At 53.4% G+C, this 20,597-nt stretch overlaps 3 protein-coding genes across 23 annotated transcripts in view; 2 read left to right on the top strand and 1 right to left on the bottom strand.

The window, feature by feature from the left end:
* The window catches only part of LOC108630185 (uncharacterized), a 77,833-nt gene that overhangs the window by 9,293 nt on the left and 47,943 nt on the right, over positions 1 to 20,597 (bottom strand). For 8 of the 21 annotated variants that reach the window (XM_026817837.1, XM_026817851.1, XM_026817849.1 and 5 more), the window contains 16 exons: positions 19,920 to 20,272; positions 18,781 to 18,807; positions 18,441 to 18,612; positions 18,125 to 18,323; positions 17,761 to 17,950; positions 7,478 to 7,637; positions 6,703 to 6,849; positions 5,109 to 5,280; positions 4,688 to 4,840; positions 3,563 to 3,708; positions 2,648 to 2,701; positions 2,276 to 2,344; positions 1,766 to 1,855; positions 1,337 to 1,399; positions 238 to 463; positions 72 to 182 (listed from right to left, as the gene is read on the bottom strand). In XM_026817837.1, coding sequence (XP_026673638.1) covers positions 72 to 182; positions 238 to 463; positions 1,337 to 1,399; positions 1,766 to 1,855; positions 2,276 to 2,344; positions 2,648 to 2,701; positions 3,563 to 3,708; positions 4,688 to 4,840; positions 5,109 to 5,280; positions 6,703 to 6,849; positions 7,478 to 7,637; positions 17,761 to 17,950; positions 18,125 to 18,323; positions 18,441 to 18,612; positions 18,781 to 18,807; positions 19,920 to 20,272 — 2,332 coding nt within the window. The remainder of the gene's footprint in view (positions 1 to 71; positions 183 to 237; positions 464 to 1,336; positions 1,400 to 1,765; positions 1,856 to 2,275; positions 2,345 to 2,647; positions 2,702 to 3,562; positions 3,709 to 4,687; positions 4,841 to 5,108; positions 5,281 to 6,702; positions 6,850 to 7,477; positions 7,638 to 17,760; positions 17,951 to 18,124; positions 18,324 to 18,440; positions 18,613 to 18,780; positions 18,808 to 19,919; positions 20,273 to 20,597) is intronic. The other 13 variants (XM_026817840.1, XM_026817839.1, XM_018033275.2 and 10 more) reach the window with 13 other exon arrangements.
* LOC113464972 (adhesion G-protein coupled receptor D2) lies at positions 7,662 to 11,089 on the top strand. Its single transcript, XM_026817863.1, has 4 exons — positions 7,662 to 8,950; positions 9,210 to 9,315; positions 9,514 to 9,722; positions 9,796 to 11,089. Exons 1-4 carry the CDS (start codon positions 8,822 to 8,824, stop codon positions 10,345 to 10,347), a joined length of 996 nt encoding a protein of 331 aa, XP_026673664.1. The 5' UTR covers positions 7,662 to 8,821; the 3' UTR covers positions 10,348 to 11,089.
* Positions 12,976 to 17,774, top strand: b6 (pentraxin-related protein b6). The gene is made up of 8 exons (XM_026817860.1): positions 12,976 to 13,104; positions 13,672 to 13,935; positions 14,606 to 14,711; positions 15,150 to 15,364; positions 16,200 to 16,299; positions 16,359 to 16,573; positions 16,661 to 17,032; positions 17,089 to 17,774. Exons 2-8 carry the CDS (start codon positions 13,708 to 13,710, stop codon positions 17,455 to 17,457), a joined length of 1,605 nt encoding a protein of 534 aa, XP_026673661.1. The 5' UTR covers positions 12,976 to 13,104; positions 13,672 to 13,707; the 3' UTR covers positions 17,458 to 17,774.

Raw genomic sequence — 20,597 nt, 5'->3', positions numbered from 1 at the left:
AAACCGTAAGAGCGCTGTCATCTCCGGGCGAACGAGAACTTACCCGAGGTGAACGAACGCGACACACGTACGTCAGATCTTTTACCAGCCTCAGCATCTCCTGCCTGTAGAGGTCTTCCTCGCGGGTCAGTCGAATCTTCTCCGCGTCCCAGGCGGCGTCCCCGCACGACAGTAACATCGTCCTGAAACGTGCACCGGTTAAACGAGTCCATTGCACGAGTCCTCCTCGCCGCGTACCTGATAGTGATGAACGTGTCCAGGATGGTCTCTCGTATGGTGTGCGCCTGAGCCTGGGACATGCGTCTGAGGTGCCTCACTTCTTGCCTGAGGTCCTTTGCCTTCTTCTGGAGCCCTCGCAACTGATTGTACATCTCTGGCGTCAGCGCCAAGTCCCGGTAGACGTATTGGCCGGCCACGAGCGCGGCCGGCTTCGGCGGCGGCGTAGGCTTGTGCCTGTCTCTCTCTGTAACCATCGATCCGATCCACCGTCAGCCACCCTTCCTCGATCGTGGCGCGATCGCGTATCGCGATGATCGCGTACACGCAATGGAAAAAGCGTCGGGATCCACCGTCCGTTGAACCGTGCGAAAATCGTCCATCTTCGAAGGATCTACTGGCTCGCTCGGTCGGAAGAAGAGATCGGACGATTCGAGGGTGGCAACGATTCCGACAGACAACGCGTTTCGCACGATCAAAGGGCGGGTAGGAACGTGTGCGCGGGGGGAGAGAACGCGTACGATTATGCCGTCGCTCCGTCTTTATCGGCTCGTGGGGAAGGAAGAAGCGAACGGACGGGAACGACGTATCGTGGACGATCGATGATCATGCGACTATACGTTCTACATATAGGACACACCGTTTTACCTCCGAGTCATCCTCTCGAGTCCCAGAGTAATCTCCCGGCTATAGATACCGAGGAGCGCGCGCGATCGAGCCACGAGCTCGCCTGGGAAACGCGCGATAGTTACCCCCTGTAATTCCGCCGTAGCGTTTTAAACAACGATCGACGCTCGTCTCCGAGGCAGCTCGCATCGAGCGCGCGCGCGCGCGCGTTTCTCCCGATTCTGTTCGGGAGTGGCTGGAAGAAGGTCCATTTTCACGAACACGGTGAGAACAAACACGTATTGGAAACAACGGTACCTGGTAGATTAAGACACATAACTGCGGACCAAAAACCGAACGAAACGAACAAAGGATCGAACGAGGAGCAGAGAGAAAGACAGAGAGAGGATCGTTATTGTGAGAACGAGCGATCCAGGTTGTAATCGCACAGTAAATAACAAACGGAGACACATAGGGGGTGGTGGTAAGCGTAAAAACACGGAACAACTTTTACCTTGCGAAGACATCCTCGGCAACGTTGAGGATTTGATCGCCGGTTTCGTTGGTTTTGTGTCCGCTACTCGTGGATGGAAGGCATAGGCATTGCACGAGAAGTCGTTAGAGATTATTGCGTTAGTATCGATCAATCGGGCGATCAGCTCTCCCGGATACGTCTCATCTCCTTCGACGGAGGGAACAGAAAGAACAACGGTGGAGCCCGCGATATCGATTCGCGATTACAGACCCGTGACAATGGATCGGGCGTCGGCCGATTTCCTCTGGCGATCGACTCCCGGTTCGACTCCACGCTCCACCATTTTTCTTCCTTTCCCGTTCGTTTCTCGTTGCTCAAGACAGAGTTTGTCAGATCCGAGAGGAGCGTGCTCGCAGAAATAGTAATCGCGAGAGCGTAGAACAGGTGTAAAGACGTCGTGGTGGTTACCTGCGTGCTGCGGGGAATGCTGCTTCGGCGAGTTCATGTCTGGCGGCTCGTCACTGAAGGACACTGACTTTTCAAACGACACCGACTTGTCTGGAATAGAGGATGATCAGCAATGTTTCTTTTCGTGACCTCGTGCCGCGATTCGCTAACGATTCTCAACGAAACAGTGCAAACGTGCCGAGCCGAGCAAGTATATACGCCGGTGAATGCGTACTGTGCGTAAGAACGAAAAGAACGAGTGCAGATATTCGCAAAGTAAACCGGAGGAAATTCGGTGAGAAGATTGGTGAACGAAATATGCCGTTAGACGAAGAGATAATTAGAAATAAAAAACAGAGAAGAATAGATAGACAGACGGAAGGGAGGCGAGTGCGTGTGTGCCGGCGGGAAGTGGGAGAAAGCGCGTGCAGTGATCGTTGCGATAGCTGCAGAAAAATAAAAACGACGCGAGACGGTGCAGAGGCGATATGAGGGGAAACGTGTAAAATTGATCTATTGCATGAACCGCACCTTTGCCTAACTTTGGTGGTTTAACGTCGGTCCTTAAGTACGAGTCATCTGTAACGGCAGGTTGAGACACTTGAATTTTACAAAGGAGAACCGTTTTAATCACACTGGTCAAACGTAGGCCACTATCGTAAAATGTGTAAGTAATATAATATAGTAGTAATAACAGTAATAATAAGTAGCAGTAATAGCAGCAACGATAGATCAATAATAATAAGAACAACGTGTAAGAATGCACTTGTATCGTTTAAACGTAACGCAGTAACAGAGTACAATAATGAACTATGTATAGTATAACAGCGGTCACAGTGATTCGAAGGAAATTAAAAAAAAAAATAAAATAGAAGACAGAAGAGAAGAATGAAGAAGACACACCTGGCAATGAGGCAGAGCTGGAGCTAGAGTGTTTGTCGAACTCGTCCCCGGCGCCTGGTGTGTGCGTCAGTCGGAATAACAAAGCAGTTGTACAGCAGGGTTCGAGGATGATCGAACGCCAAGTTATAACGCGTGGCAGTGGTAGCTCGCGGTTCCGCTCCTCCGCGTTCTTCTCGACTTCCCGTCTCGTCTCGTCCGACCGAGAAACGACCGTGTGTACGTCCGCGTCGTACCACTGCCAGCGCATAACTCGCGGCGTGCTTCGTCGATTTTAATCTAGTCGAGCCGCGGACGCGAATTCGACTCGATGAAGTGACAGAAAACAGCAAAGAGTCCGAGAAAGGGTGAACTCGCGACGGGTCGGACGAACGTTCGCGGGTGCAGGCCGTCTGAGCGTCGCGGAACGATGAATCGGTCGTCAGCTAACGCTTCTACGTGCGTCTGACGCGAGTGCGACGAAAGATCGTGATCGAAACGTAAACGAAATGCGATCGGAGACGCCGCGTTCGCGTCGACGAGTCGCGAGCCTCGCCGAGGCGAATTCGGAGTGGCCGAAACTCAAGAGACTATCAACTCAAACGTGACAACATGGGGCGAAGAGAGAATTCTACGCGGAAACCAAGGGACAGAGTTCCGTTCAGGCGGTGGAGAGAAAGAGAGAGAGAGAGAGAGAGAGAGAGTACGCGTGTTCGTTCACGATTCTCAGAACGCTCGCTCGTGGAAACGCGCGAGACGTCGACGGCACGTCGCGACGTTGGATCTCGTTTTCGGTATCGCCCGAGCGTTCTGGGATTCGTGAACGCTGGCATGGTCGACGAGAGAGCAGAGACCGGGGACAGCGCGTATCGACGAGGAAGAACGATGAGTCGATTTGCCCGAATAATAGCGTCAGTCGTTAGAGAGGTCGAAACGTACCTGGTCCTCTCGCGTAGGGATCGCGTCCCGCGGGAACCTGCAAGTAATCCCTGGGCGACGGACTCGTGTGCGGCGCGTGGGTCAGGGCCTTCTGGACCAGCCCCGTCAGGTTCGCCAGTTGCCTCTCCATGTGCTCCACTCTTATCCTGTGGCAACCAACAATCGCGTATCAACGACTCGAGAGAACAGCGACCGCGTCGATCGGTGCTCGTATATTCGATGGTCGCAAATAATAGAAAAAAAATGCTAAATCTATAGTCGAACTGAAACCGATCTCGAACAAGCGTTCCACGTAAGATGCACGTACACTAATTAAAAAAAAATAAAAAATAACTATACGTATATACAACACATCGGTCGACGATGACGATCACCGTCGCGTGCACGACGTCGTGGTATTTATAATACGTTTGAACGGCGTTCCTACGTCGCCTGAGACACAAAAGCGCTCGATACACATTCTCTCTACGATCGCTGGTCGGCATGCTACATTCCATAGATCCGCGCGTATCGCGTACACATACTCGTATACCCGTGACGAACGCGATCCCCGAAAAATGATACGTTCCCGTTATTCATGCACGTCCTTGATCGACGTTCGCCATACGCATGCATTGTACGTGGCGACACGAGCGTTTCGGGGAGAGTACCGATCTTCGTTCTCTGGAGAAAGAGGAGACGCGCGGGTCCGCCCGCGGAACGAGGCGAACCTCCCTCGGGTCAACGGAATCGTCGATCGATGAACTCGTACACCGCGGTCGGTATAAGCTTGCGGGGTATAAATAACCGAAGAGGTGACGGGAACGGGGGAGAGGCTAGCACACTTTTCACTTTCCGTGGTCGTTTCTCTTTCGCGATTCTCCGTTCTCCCGTGACAAATTCGTCGAGGAGCGTATCGGCCACGTATTTTCCCATCTCCCCGTTAACGCTGACCAGAGACTCTATCTATGGACGACGACGCATTCGCAAGCGCATTCGTACACGTAACGCGACCAGACCCGACGCGTCGACGCGCCCCGTTGACGTCGTCTCCTCGGTGAGGAGAACACGTCCGGAAAGGATCGTACACGCGAACCGGGTCTGGCGATCGCGGACGTCTAATTAAAATAGAAGGTAGCTGGGTACCGAGTAGCGTCGTAGCTCTGACCACCGGGTGGCAAGGGTGGCGCTCCTGGAGGAAACGGGGATCGCGGAGGACCGGACGGCGGACGCCCTGGCGGTTTCACACCGTAAAGGCTGTACGATTCCTCCAACAGTTCCGTATCGCTGCACCACCCACAACAGAGACGCGCGTATCCGCGCTATCAGCCATCCACGAGCTCCGACGATCGTCGCGACGACGTTTCGACCGACTACTATTCTTTCCCACCCCCGCGTTCGCGATCGCGCGAGTCAGGTCGCAACGTGTGAAACGTGCAGCAAGAAGATCGTATTTTCGTTCGTCAACGGATTTGAAAATTATTCGTTAAGCGGACGATGGAGTTTCACACGTGGCGAGCTAACGGCTGAGCGAAGGAACGAAAGCGTGCCGTGGATCTCCGGTTACCTGGCTTCCTCGTCGATGACGGGCGTCACGGTGCCCGAGTACTGGGAGTAGTACGGGTCCTCGTAGCTGCTTCCGGCGCTGTAGGGACCCGGGGGGTATCTTCCGGATCCGGAGCCGACACCGCCGCCTCTCTCGGGACTGCTCATATACCCACTTTCCCCGTGCAGACGATCTGTAGAATCGGAATTGGTTAGTGGTGCTTGCGTCGTCGAACGAGCGATCGAGCTACGAGATGATTTCTAGATCGCGAGTTCGACCACGGTCGCTGCTTCGCGCGTATTCGTTGTCATCGATGAAAGGCAGAGAGAGAAAGAGAGAGATAGAGGGTCGTATCGAGCGTGCTTCTTACAGGGTGCACCGAGGAGATAGTTACTAAAGAGTGGCAGTCCCCGTGTAATCGTTGGGACAGCAAACGGGGCCCGAAACACGGACGGTAATTTGTAGCTGATAGCTAGAAATACAACTTTTGTCTTTAGTATATTCCTCCTCGGTGCGGGAAGTCAACGAGTTCTACGAATTTTGCGGTCAAACATTGGGTACGGTAAATCAATCAGGGTCGACGATGCACTCTACTATGCACTGTATGCCACACGGGGAGGGGCGTGCCACGCGATTTTTGACGCTTTTTAGAATATATTTCGATATTTTACGATATTATGAAAAAAAAAAATTTTTCAATTTTTTCGAGATTTTCCAAGGGGTACCCCTTCAAATTTTGCGAAAATTTCGTTTTTTGCTAATAACTTCCAAACNAATAACTCGTAAACTATTGGAGCTAGCGAAGAAATTTTATATGGAAATTGTAGGTCTCGTCGTCCTCTACAAGAAAGGTCTGATGCAATTTTTCCGTATCTTTAAGGGTTTAGAAGTTATTGAGGAAAAACGAAATTTTTTTCCAAAAGTTCGCCGTTTCGACGCTGAGATGGTCGGATTTTGTGAACATCAATAAAACGCCAAATAATCATACGTAACTCGTTAAATATTGAAGTTAGAAGAAAAAATGCATAGAATCTTTCTTGTAGAGGCCGTCAGTGCCTACAACTTCTGTATAATAAAACTTTTCGCCAGCGTCAGTAACTAATTGGATATTTCCCTCTATACTTTTTAGCACGTAGCTATTTACTATTAGCATTATTCTTCCAGCGTCTGATTTCTTTTTAATTATAAGAAATGCGTTTTTCTAAGGTACATAAACTTTTGGGATTGACATCCTTAAATCTAACAGGAACTTCGAAGCCATTCCATTGATCTGCGACCAAACCGCTTTCGTAATCAAACCGTTCCTTGCCTCTCGTGCCCGAGTTTCGTCGCGAATTCCCGACGACCCCTTCCGCAAAAAATATTTTTCTCGATCACTCTTCGATGTAGTGAAGCGACCTGGTGCGAAAAAAACGTGCCCATCGCCGAGACGGAGCAGACCCTCGACCTCCTTTTCTTCTCGCGACCTTTGAACGCGGCGAGTACGCGCGGTAGATCGCGGACGAATCGGGCAGACGCAGAGAGCCGGTCGCGATCGACGAGCGGGATCGACGGTCCGGGGGGAGCAGTGGCGGTTCGACGTTCGTCGGGGGGTTGTTTTAAGGGTACTACTGACCTGCTATACTATAGAGGGAGACCGAGCTGTCTCTAGAGAAGCGAGCCGAGCCCCCGAGACTTCCAAGGGGACTCTTACCGCACTGGTAGCTGCGAAGCGGCTTGGCCGGCGGCACCCCGCCACCTCCTATCCAACCATCCGGAAAAACCAAACAAAAACCAATGTACCCAGGCTGATCCGCGATACTCTTCGCGTTTCCTCCTTGCTGCGACGGTGCGCGACGACCGAATATCTCGCGCGCTTCTTACAGCGCGTCGTAGCAAGGACGCGAAATGGAACGCGCGTTATCGTATCAGGTACAGAGGGATTCGTGCTTGCGTCCGCGAGGGTCGAGAAGCAGTTGGGGTATCGTTCATAAACGAGGGGAGCAGGGGAACGGTCGAGCGTTCATTACTTTACGTTAGTGGCAAGCGAGGGCGGAGGGATTAGTATGCAACGAGAGGTCGGGAGTTCGACCGGGTCGAGAGCCACGACAGCGTGCGGAGAATGCAGCGAGCAAAGGAGATTGTTGGTTCCGATTGGGGTCGGTCAGTCTCCGGCGCATCTCGACGGCGCGGAAGCTGACCGCTGCAAGGAACGAACGCGCGAGTTCGTCGCTGGACGTGGTGCAAGCATGGATCGGTGACGACTACGGTACTCTCTCTGACGCGTGAACCAGGTTTTAATTCGTAGAAAGAGCACCGCACAGGCATGGAAGCGAGAGAAATATCGTTCGCCGCGAACCAAGCCGTCTTACGTCCGTTCGACACCGAGGAGATAGAGGATTTTCGTCTACCTGGAGTCGCGATAGGTTTCGCCTGCGTGGGAGTCGCGGTCGGCCCTCCGACGACCGACGACGCCGCGGGACTGTACGCCCTCATCATCTGGCCTCCTCGGGGCAGCGTGCTGCTTCCACCCACGTAGTATCCGCTGTTCGAATTCGAGTTCTTCGCAGTCTGAAACAAAAATCGTATCCTCCGATTATTACGAGAGTCTCTCGTTTCGTCGACGCTCTCGTTCGTTTCCATTTCAGACGTCGGGAAAGCGTCGGACGATATTCGACGATAAATACTACCGGAATTAAATACGATTTCGGATAACGAACCGGCCTCGCGATAAGGACGACTAGAAAGCGAGCATCCTTATTTATTAGACATCGACGGCGGATTCCTCACATTCGAGATTCCGTGAAAACGAGAGAAAACGGCCGACACCGGAAAAGAACAGACGCTGGCAATGAAAACGATACGGATCAGCGACGCATTTTCGTTTTTTACTTTGCTCATGCAGGTAGTACACGTACGCGGTAAACCGAGGACGATTTCGCGAAGAGTTTACGATTCATAAAGAGGCTCTCGCCTCGACCCACGGGACCTCGTGGAAAACAAATTACATAAACAATTCGCGTTCGTTTATCGTCGCTGTTCAACCATTTTTACAAACTCGTTTCTCTCTTATAAAACAACGAATGGAGATTCGAGATCGAAGTCGGGCACGTGTCGCATCCGCTCTCGGAACGAGTTTCGAACGATGTTTATCATCGCTTCTCGCCCAGATCGGTGGAAAGGCGATTTCGAAAGCGGACGCTCGACGTAAATCGTCTAAAAAGTCTCGCCTCTACTAAAATTCTGGTGCATTATCTAACGTGACCTGATTTGCGCAACGATCATCGAATTGACTATTACGGCTGGCAATTACGATTCTCGCCAGTCGATTCGATTCCTTCTCTGATCGTGCTCCCCCCATCGAACCCCGATCTCGGCGACCGAGGCCAGTGCTCGGATCTGTCATTTGCCTGATCGCCGCTGTCGGACGATCAACGAGTACCAAGCGGATTTCGCGGAAGCGGCGATAAGTGGAAAAAAATCGCCGAAGACAAACGGGAAGAGTGGCCAAGAGGCAAGGTCTACCTCCTACCTCTTCGACCGACCGACCGACCGACAACGTGTTCGCGTGCTGGCCAGGTTTACCGGCATTGCCACTGGCCTTGCTCAGTGTTGTTTACTCGCGCGGAGTGCTCGCCACACTCGCTCCGTTCCGTTTCTCCCGTCGGCGGACTCTCGATCTCGCAAAGAGAAATTTGCAGAAGCAAAAGGAAGGAAGGTAGGACGGAGACAAAAAAGGGGATGAACGAATCGACATGGAGAAATCGTGGTACAGCGTCGGCCTTGTCCGTTTGATTCTGTTTGGCCTAGCGATGTCTCCCTGCTGGGGAACGCGAACCACTCCGATGCACAAGGTGCAGTTCACACAGAAGGGATACATTCAGGTGAGAGAAACAATTTTTGCATTCGAAGATTTCGAGAACGCTTGAATTCTTTCCGAGCGCACCGGATTGGCAATGAATGTCTACCTACTTTCGACGCGCTCGTTCGTTGTCCGCATTATCGGTTACGGAGAACGCAATTACTCAATTCTGTCCGCGTATAGTCGTTCATTAGCACGCGGAGCCGCTCGTTTAAGGCGTGCACCACCTATCGTGCCGTCGACACCGCGAGATCGTTTAGGGATAATTGGTACGTTTCCAGTTTCTGCGATGGGAGTTGCCGGTACCGGAGATCACCGAGTTCACCTTCTGCCTCTGGTTGCAGTCCGACGACCTGACTCACCCTCACTCGATGTTCTCCTATTCGAGTAAGTCGATAAACCCAGAAATCCGCAACGCCACACGGTACGCATCGCGCGTTTATGCAACCAAGAAAGTGGTCACGAAAACCATTTTCACCGATGGTGTTCGAGTCGACCGAGCACGCATTTCTATTTTCCTATTTCGCTCGCTTTTACGAGCCGAGAAAAAAACGATGCGTTAAACGCTCCGTTTCCTGTTTACAGAGGACGAGAAGGAGCGATTGGTGCGCGCGTGGATCGCGCCGCGAGGACGGAGCGTCCATCTAGAGATCGGGGGAATGCGGGTGTTTGAGACGGTCACCGAGATTCGCGAGAATCGCTGGTACCACTTCTGCGTCAGCTGGGAAAACGAGACTGGACGCTACGGTCTGTGGATCAACGGTCGCGTGTGGGCGCACGGATCCTCCGTCGAGGTACGAACCGAGCCTTCGATCGAGCAACGGGTTTCTACGCAAATCATTCTAACGATGAGACTCTCGTTTTCAGACAATCGGACACGCGATACCGAAGGGAGGAGACATCGTGGTGGGACAGGAGTACACCGACTTCGACAAAGGCCTCGAGGACGGGATCGAGGGTGCGGTGTTCGGTTTCAACTTGCTACTGGCCTCCGCGTTTGAACCCCTGCATGATTTCGGCCCACCTTTCTGGGGTCACACCGTCGCAAAGATTCCGACGAAACGCGACGTCGAATATGGGACGAGAATTTTTCCGATTTCCAAAGAGGCTCGAGAGCGTCGCTACGCCGACCACGCCGTGTCCCTACCCCTGTTCTTGATAACGAGCCGGCAAAAGGCAGATCCTTGGCGTAACGACGTAAGAAACGAATGGACCGAGTTTGAGAAACGACCCCTGGGGCTGCAATTAGTGAAACTGTCGTACGTGCGTTGCGAGATCGGAAGGGGCAGCCCGTTCATCGGCGGATCTTTGATGCTGATCTCCTGGACCAGGACGCCCGTTCGCGTGTTCGGCGGAGCTCTGTTGAAGAACGTGGGCAACGAGTGCGGAATGTTTCCAGCGACGCCCGAGGGCCTCTGATCGAATTCGCGACTCGCGAAAACGCAAACGGATTCGAAAATGGAATGGACGCGAGGCTCACGTTCCTTTTACGAACGCCTGCCGGACGAAATCGGTGAACCAGCCGGGCGACGGGACGTTGAGCAACCATTAGATAATTGTATCAACCGGGCGATTAGTCGAAGAAAGGCATTGTGTCCTGGGGGTCCGATAAAAATGTGGCGCAGTGCCGCGACGACGACGTGACGTGTAACGGCTTGCCGCAATCTCGGAAAAAACTCGAGGGGAGAACAAACGTTGCGGTGGGTCGTTACAAAACCGAGGACAGATCGACGTCGAGGCGAGGTAAAAAAAAAGGTCGGTCGAGCGCCCTTTTACGCGCGACGAGGAAGCATGGAGAGCACGTCGCCGATTTCGTCGGCAGAATCGACCCGTCGTTTCATACGATTTACTCCCGGAACGTTCGACCGCACTAGTTTCGCCTTTAGCGTAGAACTCGACACACAATGCGTTACAAGTCGCCGTGGCGCACCGGTTCGACCTGTTTCGCAATTATTCTCACGGGTTACGCGCGAACGAGCTATTACGTTCCGTTCTACCTCCGCGAACCCATATAGGGCGAACCTTTTTTTCATCACGCCGCGTTCGTCCCTCGGCCGGACGCAGACGTAACAATGAATCACTGTTACGAACGACCGCACTAATTAAGATAATTCTGTAACGATCGCGATACGTCTAAGAATAAATGAGTAAGAGAATCGAATCGTTTGTATTTCATTCGATCCAGTCCCCCTCCGATCACTGTAATTATTACCGAGAAATTCCGCGGTCTCTCAGGAATGTGCATGCCCGTTCGCTGGTCTTAAAACGTGTCGCAAAAACTGAACGAGCGGTTCACGACGATCCGTTCGTCGAATACTCGGAAGCGTTTCGAGACAAACAGGGATGTACCGAGAGGGAGATGCGTCGTTGGGTAACGGTACGGAATTGTTTCACCTCGAAGACTTTCACCGTATCAGAAATAGATCCGCTTCGACTTCGACCCTGAAACCGAGGAACCTTGCCACACGATCCGAGGCGAGGATCGCGTGACGAGGAATCGACCGTCCCGTTGCAACGGAAGTAAACGTTTGCCGAATTGCTTTCGCTTTCACCGAAAATCGCGTGGTCAGGTACCATGCGTTCTCTCCCGTCGCGACGGCCTCGGTCACGTAATTCCGGGGTAGCGGACGCACGGGCGTCGAGGGAATACGCCCGACTCGATAAATAGACGGGAGCATTTTAATTCATGCGGAAACGAGGAGACACTCGTTGACGTAATACGTGACGCTGACAGGGTGTGCTTAAACGCGGGCATCTCGACGTTATTCCTTTAACGTTCGTTGGAACGCGACGCTCGATCAGACGCCTAAGTCACCGTGAAATTCATACGTTTCTTCCTAGAGACTCGCTCCGCCTCGTTGGAAGCGGATCAGACGCACACGGGGATCGAGAAAATCGACACCGACTATGGCATCTCGATTTACATAACCGCGAGAAAGGGTTGCGCAATAATTACGGAACGCATTCGTTAAAGCGCAGAAACGTTCAAAGAAAAAATTAAACGCGACGACGTATCTGGGTTAAAAACGAGCGGCTAGCGTTCCCCTCGATTTTTCCACCGATTCGTCATGCATTGTCTGAGAAAAACGAGTCGATCGAAAATTTTACAACGTCGTCGATTAGATAACTAAATGACGTCACCCTCTCCGTCTTCGGAGAGGAACGGCATGTAACTCCGGTTAGTCCTCGCGCAGTAATTTGAAACGTACGATGCGCTCGGTGTGGTGGTGGATACATGAAAAATGGTTGGGACGCGAGATCTCGTCGGGAGAAAGTTCGGTCAGGGAAGGAATTGCGAAATTCGGACGGAGATCTGTCCGGATATGCCCTCGGGTTTCGGCCGCCTTCTCAAGAATTCTCTTCTCGGACTCCGCCGTGTGACCAGTGCCAATGTTGCAACCGGTCCAGTTACATTGGAAAGGTACGCCGACGTAGCCGCGAGATCGTTCGCGGAATCCTAATCGCCGCGAGAAAATTAGAGCGAGCAGCCACGGAGCCTCGAACTCCGACCTATCGATTCGAGGACGAAACTTTCGCCGTCGAAAGAATCGCGAGCTCGCGACGTTGACGGACGTCGGCTCTGTGATACCGGAAGTCGAGAGAGCGCGCGTGTGTCGCTACGCAGAGAAAGGAGACAGGCAAGGAAAAAAACGGCCGGTGGAAAACGAAAGTAGCGGCGGCTCGAAAAGCGCGCGGGCGACGGGTAATTAAAAAAAACTCCACTGGAACGTGGACAGATCGGTCCCGCGAGCGCGTTCAAGAATTACTTCGATCGATCTACTTTTAAAAGCCGATCCTCTGATCCGAGTCACAGACGATCCGATGGAAAAAATTATTACCCCCCCTCGGAAATGAGTCGAGCGAACTTCCCGGCTGGCGAACGAGCCTCGCGAGATCTAACGAAAAATAGGAACTGACCCAGAGAGGTGGAAGCGATAGAGAGCTCGCGCATCCTGTGCGGCGGGATCGTAGGATGTCCGAGGCTGGCAGCTCTCGTTAAAAAGGGAGAGAGGTAGAAAAAGGCGAACGAAACTCGGGTAGGAGAAGGTGTGCACACCTCTTACGAGTTTACCAGGCGTACGTCGAGCAGAACGAGCGGACAGTTACCTTTCTGTTCCGACACCGCGAGGATCTACCTCCCTCTATCGCTGCGAGCACATCGGTGATCGGTTCTCGGTGAGTTTTACCTTTTACTCGCATCGATTCCACGACTCCTTATCTCTTTATTTGGCGAGATAAATCAAACAGATACAACGCACACGCACCGGACGCGACCCCTATCTGATAAGTCGCCGCTTATCAGATAACACCGTGGATTCGGTTTACTGAAAGTCGTGCTTATTAAAATTACCTCAGAAAATACGAGGACTCGTGGAATGCGAGGAATAAAATTCACCTTCTAAGGGTGAACGAAGTTAAAATCAACGATCCATCGATGAGACGAACTCGTGCCTTTCGACTGTCTCGACTATCGGAACGACTTTCCCGATTTTAATTAATTTAGCTATCCGATAATCCGCGAACCGATAACGCGGACTAAACCCGAAACTATATAAACTTTTTTGATTGACGCGGGACTAACGAGGCGCGGTGCTTCGGCTTTAGTAAACGTCGATTTTCATCGTTTCACCGGGCAGCGAATTTTGCAACTGCCACGGCTCATGTAACGTCGAAACGCGTTCAACTGACAACCAACTAGCTACTTCCTGACCGGTCACGCTTCGATCCTCGGCTCGTTTTCAGGTCGTTCGGGGAGAAGAAGTACCGTCTGTCGTCGACATGAAGATCTACGCGTTGGCGTACCGTTTACTCACGTGGACCGCGGTCCAGGCGATCTCCAACGCTTGGAGACCGTCGTTCCCGACGGCAGCCAGCATTTTTCACCAGGAAAGCTCTGTTTACGGGGACGGTGAATATCTGTACGACGCTTCCCCGTTGCTGGCGCAACACGATCAGGACGGATGCGCCCTGTACAAGATAGTGATGAAGCAGCAGCTGTACTTCGAGGTGAGAAACGCGACCCGGCACGCGAGAAAATTTAGGATTCGTCGGACGACGTTTCCTGCTCCGATTTCGCTCCGTCACGGTCGAAGGCTCGTCGGGAGAGCCGGCGAACAGAACGACACGAATCGCGGCAACGAAAGTACTCCACGGAGAAAACGCGAATAGCACGCGAACCGTCGGTCGACCGAGTTTTCTCGTCTCGGCACCGATCGAGGCCGATCGCGGAAGTGCGCGGAGGAACGCGTCGAACCGATCGCGTCGCCAGCGGTGACACGGTCGAAGGATCGCGAGGAACGTGGTGTCACGTTCAAGTGCACCCAGAGCCGTCGCGAAATCGCGAGAGGAGTACGCGACGCGGTGTTCGTTCTCCGATCGGTGTTGCGCAACGCGGACATCACGGTAAAGACCTTGTTCTCGTCGAACGGTCGAATCTCCGGAGAAACTCGGTTGCGCAACGCGCGGATCGTATCAGAAAAATCGTGGAACTAATCGCTGGAGGTGAGAAGAGAAGTGGAAAGAAAGCGGATGCCGTAAAAATGAAGGCAGCGCCGTCGCGTTCTCCGATCGCTGCCGCGCAAAAAAAAACTCGGCTCGTTCGCGCAATTCTGATCTACATAAACGATGCGATCGATCAACACCGATTTCAAAACCAGCTCTCGCTCTCGATTTGCAGTACGTTCACTACAAGACGGAGCTGCCGGACATGAAGGAGTTCACCCTGTGCATGTGGGCCAAATTCTACAATCACACCAACGATCATCCGCTCTTCTCGTACGCAGGTAAGCCTCGCGCTCTCTTCCCTTTCACCCGATTCTCTCTTTTTTTCCTCTCTTTACCCCGTTCACGAACGCGAGAAAGCGAAAGTTCTGCTCGGGCTTTCGAGCAAACCGAATCACCGTGTCGAATATAAAAAAAACGAAAAACAATCGGCATTGTTACGCACTTGGACGCTTCCTCGGAACGAGATCCGAGGGAGTAGGAAAAACGGGGCTGACGCCAACGCTCTTACGTAAAAGTCTCGATCGAGCCTGACTCGAAGATTCGCGAAAAGTAAAACGGGCAAGGGGGCGAGCGTGAGAGACGGTCGAATTCCAAAGGAAACCCTTGGGAAACGCGAGTCTCGATCGAACACGCGAGGCGTTCTAATCGTGACGCAATTTATCCGGGACCGTCGGCGGGGGTTCGCTCTGATCGAAGCTCTCGTGACTGTTTCCTAGTCGGGGACCAGCCGAGGGGGATCCTGTCCTGGGTGGCGAACTCTGCGAGGAGCTCCTACTTCATGATGAACGTCGACGGGCACAACTTGTACAGATTGAATTACCCGCTGCGATTGAACAAGTGGTATCACTCGTGCCAGAGCTGGAACGGGCGCACGGGAGAATGGCAGATCTGGGTTAACGACGAGCGCGTCGGCCGCGGATTCAACAACAGGGTGAGTCGCGAAAATTCGCGGCCGTGAAAGCGTCAACGATTCCTAGAAAAGTGGCCGGCCGGCTTTCTCGGTGCCGAGTGCCAGATCACGCGCGAATTCGATCCAAGAGTAATGCCACGTTTCGCGTTTATCTTCCAAGCTACGCTCGATTTCAGATACGCATCACCGATGCATACGAATCTTCGACGCGGCGAATTAATGATAGAATTTATACATACGATTAGAAAACGTTGCAAAACTGAATTGGAATTAGCTAGAACGGAAGAACGCGTCGATTTGAAAAGTAGGATAATCCATTCTCATCGATTCAGGATTAATTGCACAACCCATAATATCGAGTCTGTTTTAACGTGACGATCAAATCGAATAGAAAGCGATATTTGGAAGCGTTCGGAGGAAGTCGCGTCCGGTTCTAACATTTCTCCGTAGGATTCTCTATCCGCTTGCGCAACGTTCTCTCCAGTTTGTCGCGATGCAAATCCTCCGGAAACTCTCGCTGGCCACTGGCACACACGCGTCGTCGTTTATCTCTAAGGGAAAGTCGTGGCCTAGATCGTCGCTTGGGTTTTCGCGCCAGTTTTTCGCTGCGATGCTGTATCGGTTTCGGGTCGAACGTCGCGAAGGGTCGTCGACTGCTAACCGTTTCGCCCGGGGCGACGAGCGGATAAGTTTTATGGAAGGAGAGAATGTGCGGCGAAAGGAATTTAATCGGTGATAGCGCGTCACGTATTTTCCGCGAGCAGATCGATTCTGCCCGATCCGCGGAAACGGGTGCTCGCGGTAGTTTATCCGGCGTGACCCTAATTTGGTCGCTCGTTCGCTTTTGTCTGGTCAGCTGGTCGGACACGTGATCAAAGGAGGTGGGATAGCCATCACGGGGCAGGAGCAACGACAGCTGGGTGGCGGCTTTTTGGAAGGCGAAGGCGCCCCTAAAGGTAAACGACCGTTCTCTCGTTTTCAACTTTTATCCTACGAAAAGCGTGCCGTGTTCAAGGCTCCGGTGGTCTGTTGGGCGAGGTGACCATGGTACAGCTCTACGACGTGGCGCTCACGGCGGGCAAGGCTCACAAGGATCACAAACATCACCACGTTCACCACTACGAGCACGACACGAGCAACAACACGCCCAGACCCACCAGCCGCCCACCGGTTACCGGTCCACCCTTACCGCAACATCCGTTCCTCACGGCCGGTCAAATCAATCACCGGGTAAACTGCATACCTCAATCGCGAATGCGTACACTCCGCGGTTTAAACTATGCTATGAAATCGTGGCTCTCACCGCGTCGATTCCAGGTGAAAATCAACCCAGGATCACCGCTGCAGATCATGCAGAACGGCGTTACCCTCAGGCACCCGGCGATCGTTCCTCGCGATCCACCGCCTCAACCGCTCCCACCCGTGAACCCCGAAGCCGTCGCGGCCGCGTTTCCCCTGCGATCTACTCAGTTCTTCGGCAACCTCCAGCCTACCGTCGGATTGCCCACGGCGAGCGGAATAACGGGTGCCGGGGTGAATTTGGCGGACGGGCCGTACCGCAATCTTTTCAAGAGGGAGAAGAATTCGTTGGGCGTTGAACCCGAGGGCGAGGAATCGAATTCAGAGGAGACCGCGATCGAGAAATCTGTCGTTACCAGAGCGCTGGACGAGCAGACCTCCGACGGCAAAGTATGCCAGTGATCGTGCGAAACTCGGAAGGGAATCTTTATTTTCGAACGTTTCAGGTGACGTTCGTGCCGAGCGAAGATTCGGAGGATAAGAAGCTGGAGAAGAGGGACTCCGAGAAGAAAAAGAGGGGACTGGTGCACATCGGCGACGGACTCATCGTCGACGACGGGTTCGTTCCCCAGACGTTGGACAACAATTATTTCGCGGGCCTGATCAATTTCGGGCAGCAGTTGCCCAAGTACGAGAACAAGGACGACGAGAGGGAACCCGCGGAAGCCGAGGTGAAAATGATCATGGACATCTGCGACGGTTGCGCCGAAGAGCCGTTCGAGAAGGCCCTGATCATGGGATGGAGATCGGTGCCTAAGAAATTGTACTCCGGCGCGGTTCACGTGCCGGCAACGCAATCGTGCAAGGCGTTCTGACAATGAGATTTATGGCCATCGCTATCGCTGACACAGGATCTCTCCTAAGCGCCGTGGAGGGAACCCGACGAATCTCAAGAAAGAACGGGTCGATCGCGTGTGCCAAGGGGAATCGATCGAGCACGTTCGGAGACGTATTTATTGCGTAGAGTAGCGGATGCTTTGCGATTACGAACTTTAAGGGCTGAAGTCGGGGAGACGCACCCGAGCCGATCTCGGTACGAGTATCTAACGTTTACGGGGTGAAAGAAATCCGGCTTTGTCCTCGTCGCGAAGGAGTGAACTAATAAAATCGTTGTATACCTTGCTCTTGTGAATGTGTTGATGCTGGTACTCGCTGTCGAACTCCGGCTCGCTGAAGTAGCTCTGGTCCTCCCAGTGCGGCGGCAACCCCGATCCCGGTATCCCCAGTGGTCCAGGCATCCCCGTGACCCCGTCGCTGCTCTCGAACAGCCGCAACACGCTTCGGTCTCTGATGTCTCTCAGATGAGACCTGGAAACGGCAACGAAACCGTTTGCTTCAGTCCCGAATCTCATCGGCGATCGGTCCAATTCCCTTGGATCTCTGTCTCTCTCGTACGTAGACCGTGGATTTTTCGAGGTGTAAAATCCGCGGTCTAGATACGCGACGTATCCGACGGGAACGGAAGTTCGCTCGTGTACGAACCTGAGATCTTCGAGTTCGTAGAACATGTCCTTGTTGCTATCGTGTATGTAAACCTTGACGTGAGGACTGTCTAGGTATTCCATAGTGAGTTGCTTCGGAAAGCTCCTGACGAATAGCGCCTTGACGGTGTCTATACTAGTAATTTCGTTTGGTAGCAGTGCCCGCTTCGTCTCGTTCCTATACTGCAGGAACACTAGACCTAAGGAATCGTCCACAGAAACGCATCGTTTCGTCATCATCAGGAATGTCCGACAAGGGCATCGAGCAGCGAGGCAGCAGCAAGACGCTCCTAACGCTAGTGCGGGTCGAGAGTTACCTAGTGGTCGCTCCAGAGTTTTGCTCGGGGTCCGAACGACGGGGAGGCTGCTTCTTTGCTTACCGCCCCGTCGGAATCCGGTGCTCGACGTCTCCACCTCGGACATGATGCCCGGGTCGTCGTCGAACAACATCGTCGAAGAGGGAGGCGGGTAACCGCGCGGAAGGGGCGACTGTAACAACCAAACGCCGGGTCTGTCAGCCAAACACCACCGCTCGTCTCGCCGAGTTCTGTTAGATACGCGAAAACGACAATAGCGAAAAACGGACGCATGCTTGCGGTGCGAGATTCGAAACGTTTCAAGCGGTTTACGATCAGAGAAAATGAAAAAAGGAATTACCTTCCTCTGCCGAGACTTGGTCCCCATCTTAGTCGGGCGGCGTCGTTAGGCAGGTCACACGGAAACACACACACACACAGAGTAAACCAATTAGATGTGATACGTATAATATGCATGGAGCAGAGAAAAAGGGTCGACTCGAAATTTTCAAAAAATAAGAGACAGTTCGATCGGACGCGCGCCTGACGCGTCGATTACTTCGGTGTCGGATCCCGTGGCCGGTCGGCTGCTCGGGTCGGTCCTGTAGACGTCCCTCGCGATCGTCGACTTCTTTCTTCTCCCGTCGAACGGCTTCCGGCTGCTCGAGGACGGCGATCGCTAACGCGGAAACGTGTAGACGAAAATCGTGGGGGGAAGTAGAAACGAGCAGGAAGAAGGCGTGTGAGGGGGTGCACGACGACGTGCAACGGTCAAGGGCCACGTGTACGCCACGCAAGCGAAATATCGTTGCAAAGTGGAGCGTACCATCGAGGGAGTGACTCGCAGGGGCGACCGCTCTACATATCTCGCGCGCGAAAATAGACGAAAACACGGTTCTCGGAACTCGACGAAGTGGGAAGGCAGCTACGAGCGAAACGAGGACGGCGTAGGTGGATGCGGCTTAATTAACCTCTTCCCTTCGTTACGTACGCTCGGTTCTTGACCTCGGAACATCCGTTAAACGAAGGATCGGCGCTGTCCGTAGCGGGACCGATCCGTGCCCGTTCCGCGCGTCACCGAGACGTCGGAAACCGGCAAAATCAGTATCAGTAATAACGTAATAATAATAATAATGTTGATGCGTGTGTGGCAAATATTACGGCACTATTTTGCCGGGTTTCGACGCGCCTCGGCGATACAGAAAACCGGTACGGCTCGAACCGAAGTGGTTGGTTCGCGTGATCAGACCGTGCGCGATCCACGAGACTCGAATCGTATTCCGTAGCCCCTACGGTTCTATCGGGCGACGAGAAACGGGGAGAAGATGAAAAAATGGAAAAGAGACACGTTCGTGTTTCAGGTGCGCAGAGTGAGTCGACGGTAGGCGCGCGACCGTTGACTCATCCTGGCTCGCTCGTATCGGGATTCATTCCCCAGGTTGAAAAACAGTGAGAAATCGGAGTATACAGAGGGGGTACGTATGAGTCGCGAAGATTCACCTCGAGATCCATGGTGGTGTGACGCGTGGGCGGCGTGCCGTATTGGCCGTGGGGCGGTGGCAGGTGATGAGGATGAAGGGGGTGCAACTGCTGGGCCGCGTTGAACTGCTGATGATGCAGAGAGGGCTGGTGATCGCCGCCGAGGGTGTGCCTCCTCGGTTCGTCCCTCGATCTGCCCCCACCCCCGGATCCGCTTCTACCGCCGGACCCGCCGACCACGCTTCCGCTTCCGCTTCCGCCAACCCCCAGCACGCTTCCTGCACCGCTCCCGATGCTACCCACGCCGCCACCCCCGCTTCCGCCTCTCCGGACCTCGTTCGAGCCTGCCTCGCTCTCCCCCCTGCCGGACCCACCTGAAACAGAAGCCACCAAATATTTTTCTACGCGTTCTCTCCGTCGTCGACGAGCGTAAACGGAAATAGGGACGACGCGCGAAGAGGGAAACCAGGCGCGGTCTCTCGAGGACACGGTTGGTCTCTCAACGAGACTATTTACTGCACCGACACGCGTTCCTGGAGGACGTTCTCCGGCGGGGACTATTTCCGTGCCGGAGATCGACGCGTGATCTATGCGCTCGCAATTCGGATGGCACGCGACTCTGCCGTACAAACTGGGTCGCGGAGACCGAAACAGGCCGGCTGCTCGATTCGACGCCGCGCCGCCGATTCGAGAGCAGCT

This window comes from Ceratina calcarata, unplaced genomic scaffold, assembly GCF_001652005.2.
Source record: "Ceratina calcarata isolate Rehan_Ccalc_2016 unplaced genomic scaffold, ASM165200v1 scaffold71, whole genome shotgun sequence".
NCBI lineage: Eukaryota > Metazoa > Arthropoda > Insecta > Hymenoptera > Apidae > Ceratina > Ceratina calcarata.
The sequence above is the reverse complement of the archived record's forward strand: the minus strand, read 5'-3'. Positions and strand labels throughout refer to the sequence as shown.

Bases quoted from the DNA above. Each gene is read 5' to 3' on its own strand.
- b6 (XM_026817860.1), top strand. From the start codon at position 13,708: ATGAAGATCTACGCGTTGGCGTACCGTTTACTCACGTGGACCGCGGTC. The intron at 14,712-15,149 runs GTAAGCCTCGCG...ACTGTTTCCTAG, and splicing joins TCCGCTCTTCTCGTACGCAG to TCGGGGACCAGCCGAGGGGG. The intron at 16,300-16,358 runs GTAAACGACCGT...GCCGTGTTCAAG, and splicing joins AGGCGAAGGCGCCCCTAAAG to GCTCCGGTGGTCTGTTGGGC.
- LOC113464972 (XM_026817863.1), top strand. From the start codon at position 8,822: ATGGAGAAATCGTGGTACAGCGTCGGCCTTGTCCGTTTGATTCTGTTT. The intron at 8,951-9,209 runs GTGAGAGAAACA...GTACGTTTCCAG, and splicing joins CACAGAAGGGATACATTCAG to TTTCTGCGATGGGAGTTGCC. The intron at 9,316-9,513 runs GTAAGTCGATAA...TCCTGTTTACAG, and splicing joins CTCGATGTTCTCCTATTCGA to AGGACGAGAAGGAGCGATTG.